The sequence below is a fragment of the Otolemur garnettii genome, unplaced genomic scaffold (assembly GCF_000181295.1).
Source record: "Otolemur garnettii isolate 467f Iridium unplaced genomic scaffold, OtoGar3 scaffold00007, whole genome shotgun sequence".
In the NCBI taxonomy this organism is placed as follows: domain Eukaryota; kingdom Metazoa; phylum Chordata; class Mammalia; order Primates; family Galagidae; genus Otolemur; species Otolemur garnettii.
The window spans coordinates 7,831,173-7,841,263 of record NW_003852402.1 but is presented as its reverse complement, the minus strand read 5'-3'; the positions used below and the strand labels follow the sequence as shown (position 1 = coordinate 7,841,263).

Sequence of the window (10,091 nt, the reverse complement as noted above, 5' to 3'; positions counted from 1 at the left end):
GGCTGGATTCGAACCCGCCACCTTAGGTGTATGTGGCTGGCGCCTTAGCCACTTGAGTCACAGGCGCCGAGCTAATAAATCTTATAAAATAGAAACAAAAGCAAAAATGAATGAGATTTATACAAACTAGACTGGTCAAAGGAAACAGCTTCATGGGATGGAGCGCCTCCTTATCATGTTATTTGGTCAATGGAGCACTTTGATTGGTTAGGTCCCAAATCAACAGCTCTAACTCCTGATCTGAGACACTATGCTTCCAGTCACTTTTACTGGAAAACCTAAAGTATTAAAAAATTTTAAATCTCCTATGAAATCCCACTGCCAGTGGCAGCTATTAGTATTCTGATATACAGTCTTACAGACACTTTCCTAGAATTATAAGATAAATGACAAACATTATTCAACATCTTTAAATATCTCATGACTACAATAATATTATTCAGTCATATGAAGGGACTTAACTAATCTGCTACTGTTAAAACTTAGATTGTTTCCAATTGTTTCTGGTTTTTTACTACTATAAAAAATACTGCTTTGAACAACCTTATATATAAATCACACACACGTTTTGTACTTTCTTTAGAACAAATTTTCAGAAGTATTACGGTTAACAAAGAAATATTTTTTAAAAACTATCTTTATCTAGGCTGGGTGCTGTGGTTCATGCCTATAATCCTAGCACTCTGGGAGGCCAAGGTGGGTGGGTGTATTGCTTGACCTCACAAGTTAGAGACTAGCCTGAATAAGAGCAAGACCCACATTTCTACTAAAAATAGAAAAACTATCTTTATCTAACAGTATTCAAAATGTCAGCAACAATAAACTACTACAAAAACATCAAAAAACATAAGGCATTTACTATGTGCCAGAAATATATTAACTTATTTAATACTTGCAGTTAAGTTCTTGAGGTAGGTATTATTAGTAGTATTATTTCATGGTGAAGTAACAGGCACAGAGATGTTAACTAATTTGCCTGAGGTCACACAACAAAGCCAGAAAACCTAGAGTCCAAAGTCCATTCTCTTAAACACTATCCCTGTACTTCTCAAACTTCTTTTATCTTCTTAGTTACTAAAGACTTCAAAGAGTTTTTGTAATGGGGGGGGGGTTGTTTTGGTTTGGTTTGTTTTTATTAAATTATAACTGTGTACACTGATGCATTTATGGGGTTCAACGTACTGATTTGATATATAATGTGAAATGCTTACATTAAACTGATTAACACATCCATCACAATTATATTCTTTTCTTAATAGTTTTGAAATGTACCACTGCATCATGCACATGAGGTGAGGTCCCCCCAAATACCGTCCCTCCCTCCTTCAAAGAGCTTTTGATTATGTGGGCTGTCTCTACCAATATTTATCGTATTAGAATTTAAAACAAAACATTTAAAATAAACCTGTTATAATTACAACCAATAATTCCAAAATATGTTAACATATTCTTATGAAAAGTAACTATTATTTTCAAAAAAAAAAAAAAACAGTAAAAAGAGTGAAATTATTTTACCATTTTTGCAAATCTCTAACGCAAGATTTACTAAAAGATGAATTTTCGTATCTGATTGTGTATTCATCTTGTCTATGATGTGGCTCTAGAAAACTACCCTTATGAAAGGACAATAATAAAAAAGGTAAATTACATTTTAGCATAAATATTAAAAGTTTTGATGGCATACTTTTGAAAATGTCTGAGGACCCAGACCACACTTTGAAAATAAATGAACTATACTATAGGGTCTCTTCAGCTAGGGCATGTTAAAAGGTACCTAAAACACATTCTAAATTTTTTTGGTAATTATTTATTAAAGAATTAAGTGCTTTCAGGAAGAAAGAAAAAGAAAGATACCTAAATGTATCATATGAGCAGTGTTTATACTCAAAACTCTGAATTTGAACACTTGTTCCATCTCTATGAGTCCTTAAGCTTTTGAACCTCAGGTTCCTCTGTAAATTGTAAAGATACAGATACCACAAAGGGTTGTTATGAAGATCAAATTAGTTAATATACATAAAATTACTATAAAATTAATGACATAAAGATTTTACTACTGAAAATAACAACAATTTCACACTGAGTTTATGTGTACTATGGAATTGCCACGTGCTGCTATGTATTCCTCTTTTCTAGACCCTCTGTACTCACACTACTACCCATTTACTCTGTCATGAGATTAAGAATGCCGCAGACCTCTGACACCAAGAGCTCAGCCTAATACTATCCTTTAGCTTGAAAAGAAAGTTGGATCTTTTGTTGTTGATGGCAAAACGGGAGTCTTTAGTATTATTTTCCTTGCCTTTACAAGGAAAATCTTTTTAAAAAATGCATGTGGTAATCATAAAAGTGAAGCTCAAAAAAAAAAAAAAAAACAAGAGTGTATGAGTCGCATCTTTATTTAATTTGGCACTGTTTTAATAAAGCTAAAACTGTGGTTCACGGTCTTGACAACTTGCCTCATTCAAAAGGAAACAAAAAGGACGGGGTGGGGGGTAGGGGGTGGTGATGTAGACAGACAGATGAATTCAAATTCCTTTGATCTGGGCCCTAACTCTAAAGGGACTCCAGATAAATCAATGAGTCAGAGGGGAGCAGTAGATGGAAACCAGAATACTGATGACAACAGCTTTCTGTCTGCCTACCTGTCTTCTGAGATCATCATCAAGATATGAGATCATTACCCAGGCCAGAGAAGACACAGCAAGAGGCAAGTCCACCAGAGAATTACCGGGTCTGTAGCACTGTCTACACTTTCCAGGGAGCAGGCAGTTGATGCCCAAGCACTGGTTTTCATTAGACCTCCACCTCTAAAGATGTGTGTCAATCTGAGTAGCGAGAGAAACCTACAATGGAAAAACCCAAGGAAAACCAAGATCTCTAGGAAAAATTAAAAATAATCTCTTACACTAGAGGCCTCTGATGGTTTCTTTTTAAGTGTGCTACAGCAGAAAGAACACTGACATGGGAGTAAGGAAATGAATTATCTTTCCATCTCTGCCACTAATTATTTGTGTGACTTCAGAAAATAAATTAACCTCAACAGGCCAATTTCCTCATCTTAAATAAAAGGAAAGGCAAGAAAATATCTAAAATTTGCTTTCAGCTCTAAAATCCCTTAAATGTAAACAGTGTGTTTTTTAAAAGCATTAATTTTTAGAGCATTAAGAGATCTTAAAAGTAGGTATTACTGAAGGTTCTGGAGTTTTTCAGGAGCTCTATAGATCTCTGAGTAGTGTGAACCCAAATGGAGGTGTTCATTAAAGAGTCAATATGCCACCAAAAACAGGCAAAATTTCTCTTCCAACAATCTGCCCTTTTTGCCCCACCACCCTTCCTTCAAACCTAATTTTTTTTATCACTAAATTAATTATCACTCCCTTCTCTGTACCCCATACAGTTCAGAGGCAAACTGTAATGACTAGTCAACTAAGAGTTAAAGAAATAAGCAGGAATTAAGTACACAGACATCAAGAGATAAGGGAGTAAAATGACTGAGGAGAAATTTTTTAAATAATTAACAAATATTTTTTAATAAATAACATGCACATGATATAAAACAAAAGATTTAATTGGTATACAGGTGAAAACAAGCAAAACCACTTTCCGAGAGATAAATCAGAGGACACTTAGAGAACTTCAGGATCTAAGTTATGCTCTCTTTGTGAGGTTGGGTAGTAGTTATGAGTTTGTATCAAATTTTATATTTATATATACATATAAATAAAATAATACTCTATAAATTCTTTTGCATGTATGGAGTACTCCTATAATAAACTTGAAATTTTATTAATTTTTTGTTAAACAAAAATTCTCTTCTAATCCATTCCTCCAGACACCCCTATCTCCTCCCTGAAGCAAGCTACTATTACCAGTTTCTTTTGGTCCTTTTAGAAATATCCTATACATGAACGTGTATGTGTGGACATATATACACACAAGAGAGACAGAGAATAAACAAACTGACTTCTTAACAGTGCCTTATCAAGATCAGAAGCATATTCGTGGAACAAAAGCCTACCTTGGAAACTACCTCAATCCTTTTCTCTGCCATAGAGTGATACACTAAGAGGACTGCACTGGCTGGGAGTAAGTATAGGGCCTGCCTGGTAAAAAGCCTTATATATTAGCTGTCAAGAGCTGAGCCCAAGTGTTCGTCCATTCTCACCTACACCAGTGTCAATGCTATGACCCAACATTCCCTTAGCCTTAGCTTCAGAAATTCCATAATGTCTACCTAAGATTATTTACTTTCTTTTTTTTTTTTTTTTTTTTGAGACAGAGCCTCAAGCTGTCCCCCTGGGCAGAGTGCCATGGCATTACAGCTCACAGCAACCTCCAACTCCTGGGCTCAAGCGAGTCTCCTGCCTCCACCTCCCAAGTAGCTGGGACCACAGGCGCCCGCCACAACGCCCGGCTATTTTTTGGTTGCAGCCATCATTGTTGTTTGGCGGGTCCGGGCTGGGGATTCGAACCCGCCACCTTAGGTGTACGTGGCTGGCGCCTTAGCCGGTTGAGCTATAGGCACCGAGCCGAGATTATTTACTTTCTAATCATGATGATCCAGATAAGTTTCCATAACAGTGATAAGGGCTCTAATTGTGACTTGATCAGAACACCTACGGTACAGCAGTACACACTGTCGGCAGACAGCACACACTGTACATTCTGAGATGCAAAAGAATTTTAACTTCGAACATCATGCTTTCAACAGCACCTGCTTTGGGCAAGGACTGCCTAAAATATAGGATGGTGTTTCAGAGGATTCATTTCTTAATGTAAAAACAGAGCTCAAATACTTTGGTAAAATTGATTTAAAGGCATATGCCTATTAAGGGGAAGTATGACAAACCAATTTTATCATTTATTCAATCAAAAATACTGAGTGTCTACCATGTGCCAACTTCAGGAGCCAATATACAGATGAATGTATTGCCCTTGAGAAATTAATACTCTAAATAGGAAGAAGACATTTAAAAATGACAATTCATGTACATTATAAAAGTGTTAGTGTAAGAACAAAGAGGAGGAAGTGCTGATTCTACTGAGATAGGATACACAAAAAGGCAGCATCTGACTGGATCCAAAGGATCAGTGAGAGACCACCACCAGGAAAAACAATGAAAGTCTATATACATATATGAGCTTGTCTCACCAGAATCGCTAAGTTCCAAATAGTGAAGGAAACCTATTACTAAACATAGCATTTATTTTTTATAAATAAATGCACCCTGGTTTTTGCCATCATATTCAATATCCTAAAGTTTGACTTCAGATAAAAACTTTGCATCTTGAATTCTGTCCAGAGAACTTTAGTTCCTTTAAAAATCTCATTAGATAGTAGTCTCACCTACAAAGCATATATTTGTGGTCAAAATACTCTATCACTAGAAAATCTATGATCCATATAAAATCCAAATGTGCTGAATTTCCAGAATGGTTGACTTTTAATTCACTGAGGTTTCATAACAGATGCTTTTTCATTTCCTATCATAAATGACTGCAATATTTTACTATATACCTTTCATATTACTGTTACAATCCAACTAATAACCACAGCACTTCAGAACAAGATGGTAACAATTTTACAAAACCAAAACATTATTAAAGATTTTGAACATTCAGGAACAAAAGGTACTGGAGAAATCAGTTTGCTACTATTCTTTCCTACACCTAGTTTCTCTACTTTTACAAACATAAGCAAAAGAAAGAAGTCCACATACATGCTATTCTTGGCAGACCTTTCCTTCTACCTGTATCCAACACCCTTGTCAATTTCACCCATACTTGTCTTACATACTGTTATCCTTTGAAAGTTTTATGAAGTAACTGGTCCAACAGATGGATGGTTAAGCCTGCCCAACATATGTTGTAGGAAAAAGAGCTCTTAGACAAGACAAGAAAATACCAAGTATATCCCTTTCCCTTTCAGGGCTAGGAACACTGATATCACCTTGGGGGAAAGCAAGCGAACTTTTAAACTTTATAAAGAAAAGTTACGGGACTGAGATGATCTGTAAGTGACAAGGTGATCAAAGAAGGGAGAAACATTCAAATGCTAAAACCTGCTCCTCAAAACAAAATATGCACTTGCTCACAGCTAGCAGAGAACTGGAGGGGTGGGGGAAGCTGAGTAACTTTAATTGGGAACTTTTCATCAAAGACAGATGGGAAACATTCAGATAAGCATGCTACCTTGTTTAGAACACAAAGCCCAACAGATCTGTGGGAAGGGAAAGAAAGGCAACCTGGAAAACACAGCCTGTATCAACAGAAAAATCCAACTAATAAATGACTCATTACGGTCCTATTAGTAAAACCAGAAACAATAAAATGGTAGTGGTATCTCTCCTCTTTGCTCTTTCCCTAGCCATAAAGCCTATTAACCTGATAGCATCTGACCCTGTCTCTGACTGATGTATGTCTATGTCTTTCAACATACGACCTAAGCGCCCCCCAAGAAGGACAGTGAAACCAGTTCTGCCAGACAGGATCTGCCAGAACCAAGGAGTCTTATTTTCCTCTGAGTGAAGGCCAGTGGATGAAGAAGAAGCTTCCAAAAGCCACTTGTATGAATCTTTCAAGATATGTTCTGAAATAAGAAAACACTACAGATTACATTTTAGTAAAAGTCTAAAAATAACAAAAGAACATTCCCTATTTTTAGATATCTGACTTACAATTTCAAAAACACTAAAAGTAGAAGAAACCATTTAAAACTAACCAGAATTTTAAAATGTTTTAAAAGACACTTCTGAACTGGAAAACTATTTATTAGAGATATACTTTTTTAAATCCTACATTCTCTGTTGACTGCCTCCTTGCTCAAACTTCCCCATCTCCAAAATGTAGTCCCAATCCTATGTGTTATCAAGAGCATTTTCACAGAATGAAAAGATATCATATAAAGGTTAAACCATGAAAGAACAGCTGAGAAAATGATGCTTCAAAAAGATACAAAAATAGAGTGCAGATTGGTGATTAAAGACGGCAGTGCATAAAACAGCAAAAGCAATTTAACTGTCCTTCATTAAAAGCAATGCTATGAATAAGAAACTTGAATAAAAAAGACATAGTTTTTTCTTCTCAAATAGGTCTCTTCATTCAACAGTCTTAAGATTGGTAAGCATCTAATATAAAGCTATGTCCAAATAACTAAAATTTGCGATTAAAGTTATTAATATTTTTACAATAAACACCCGAAGATGCAGCATATTTATTGGATAGTTCATGTTTTTTCCTCCTCCTCACCTCCGTCCATCCCCTAGCCCAACCTTTTAAGAAGTCTATGGCAAATCCTATTTGTAGGAAATCCAGAAATTACCTGACTGTACCGCCATCATTAACATCTCAGGTTCCAGCAGAGTCATGATAAATTCTTCTTAGAAACAACAGCCCACAAATATAATGAAGAAAGTCAATGTCACAGGAAAAAAAAAAAAGATGTCTTCAGAGGCTACAGAAAGCTTTCACAAATTCAATCTCATGCCTTATGTTCAAATCAGACTATGAGAACTCACTCCCCTTCTCGGTGCAGTCACCTAGGTATTTATCCACCCTTCGGGCAAGTCAAGATGGCACAGAGTTGAATTACAGCCGACAGGAAACCAAAAAGCACTCAAGACCTACGAAGTGTGGTTAGAACAGTGAGTAAGCTCCTCCCTTTACTGTTCCTCTCTGGGAGGAGGGGAGGGACATATATAAAGAGACTTTCAGAAAAGAGATTAACTGCTTTTTTTCCTTTCTTTTTAAGAAGAGATGAGGTTTTGTTCAAAATTCTACTGTAAGAGAGATTCTGCTGCTAATGCAGTTTAGAGCAACAGATTAAACATAATCCAAACAATTCAATCTTATGAAAGAAGCAGTCCAATTACCCTTTAATGAGAAGGAGGATAGGGATTAGACACATATAAACATGAACATACAAATAAATATGTAAACCGAGTAAATTTTCTGAAAAAGCATTCCAATGCCTTTTTCATCTCTGATATTTATAGATAACTGGCTAGGGAAGTTGCACATTTAACTACAGAAACTCAACTATTTCTCCACCCCCACGTCAATTAAAATATCTATTTCAAAAAGTTAACTGAATACATTCCAGAGCTATAATCTGTCTTTCAGATCTGTCAATCCCTTAAGAAAGTTCTTTACTTATTATGCCTATGTTATCTGTAACTAGACAGCACACTGATGCTATTTGACTTATAAAATGCTTTATGATCGTGCCACATATATGAAACACATAGGAAGATAGTTCTAATATTTTAGAATGTCTCTTTCCTGATAAAAAAAACATTAATCCTTTTCCCGCTAGCAAATCTTCAAACACAGGCATTTTACCTTCCATTGCAAAATCAAAAACCTTTTAAATAATAGCAAATTTTTATTTACTCAAAATTAAAAGCTCATTAATTACCTTTACATTATTAAGAACTGACTAATATTCATAATAATATTAAGATACCTTTCAGTATACTTGATTGGCTTTAAAAAATTGAAATCTAGAAATCCATATGTCTATCTAGAATTCCTTTATCTTTGGTGGTATTAGCCTATATCTTGAAAGTCTGCAGCTATAAACTCAGCCCAGACGATATCTTAATCTACACAGTGAAACAAATGATAAAAAAAAAAAAGCACTCCTCTTTTAAGAGAAAATAGTCTCAGAATGCTTGAGAGGACTATTTTGTTATTAGAAAAGAGAAAGCAATGCAGATTTGAAGTGGGGGAGATTCTGTGGAAGGGAGAAAAAGTTCCTTTCTTTCTCACTCCAAGAACATCATGTCTAAAAGAAAAGCCAGAAAAGCTCTATATAGAACTGTGGGAATGAGTCAACAGGCAATGGAGCGGCAGCCAGTGTGGGCTACACGCTGCTCTAGGATGCCAGAAGCTTCTCACTGGCCCCTTCTCACAGCCAAGCTCTCAAACTGTCTTATGAAAACTTTATAAATTTCAACTTTGAGACTACACAGTAGTCTGGTCAGAGGTTAGCAACTAAGGGAAATGCATCCCGACAAGGTTGAGTCATTCCTTTGTCCCTATGTGAGCTGTACAATTTGCTGTGTGAAGCTTTTTCAAAGGAAACAAGTTCTTAATAGTTATGTACTTACAGGAAAATAGATACAAATTGTAAGATTCCTGCACAGAAGATAGCAGGAAGGGCAGAGGGCTGTTTCCCTCCTGCCAAAATTCCCCTCTGCCATAGAGGAGTGCTTATAATGTCACAGTTGTCCCTGTCCAGATACTGACAGTCTTGTGGTAGAAGAAATAAAAAAACAGCATATTTCAGTTAATTTCGCTTTTTCATAGCAATTCCACATCCATTATCTCATTTGCACTTTATGATAAAAGGAGCTAAACAAAAGGAAAAAAACTTTTTAGAAAGAAATCTTAAAAAGTAGCTTGGCACTTGTAGCACAGTGGTTACAGCCCTGGCCACAGACACGCAGGCTGGTGGGTTTGAACCCAGCCCATGCCAGCTAAACAACAATGACAACTGCAACAACAAAAAACTAGCCAGGTGTTGTGGCAGGCGCCTGTAGTCCCAGCTACTTGGGAGGCTGAGGTAAGAGAATCGCTTAAGTCCAAGAATTTGAGGTTACTATGAATGACGTCACAACACTCTACAGAGGGCAACATAGTGAGACTCTGTCTCAAAAAAAAAAAAAAAAAAGAAAGAAAGAAATCTTAAAAAGTAATGACAAAAAATAAAACAAGAAGCAATGTAATTTTTGCCTATGGTTCAGATTTTGCATTTACCCTCAAGAGCATCAGTTCAACAACTGTCACTGTGAAAACAGACTTTAAAACAGATTTCACAATTCTAAAATTTTGAGGCCCTATAATAATTTTAGTTCCACTATTATTTGTGTAAATGAGCAGCACTTCATAGAAATAAGCTCTCGGCTTGGCACCTATAGCTCAACCGGCTAAGGCACCAGCCACGTACACCTAAGGTGGCGGGTTCGAATCCCCAGCCCGGACCTGCCAAAGAACAATGACGGCTGCAACCAAAAAATAGCCGGGCGTTGTGGCGGGTGCCTGTGGTCCCAGCTACTTGGGAGGCAGAGGCAAGAGACTCGCTTGAG

At 36.4% G+C, this 10,091-nt stretch overlaps 1 protein-coding gene across 2 annotated transcripts in view; it reads right to left on the bottom strand.

The window, feature by feature from the left end:
- MKL1 (megakaryoblastic leukemia (translocation) 1) overlaps positions 1-10,091 on the bottom strand; it is a 201,630-nt gene that overhangs the window by 108,768 nt on the left and 82,771 nt on the right. The window contains exon 1 of one of the 2 annotated variants that reach the window (XM_023509406.1): positions 7,325-7,774. The exons of the other annotated variant lie outside the window; for it this stretch is intronic. Coding sequence (XP_023365174.1) covers positions 7,325-7,370 — 46 coding nt within the window. The 5' untranslated portion in view covers positions 7,371-7,774. Of the gene's footprint in view, positions 1-7,324; positions 7,775-10,091 lie in introns of those variants that run through there. 2 annotated transcript variants of the gene reach the window in all.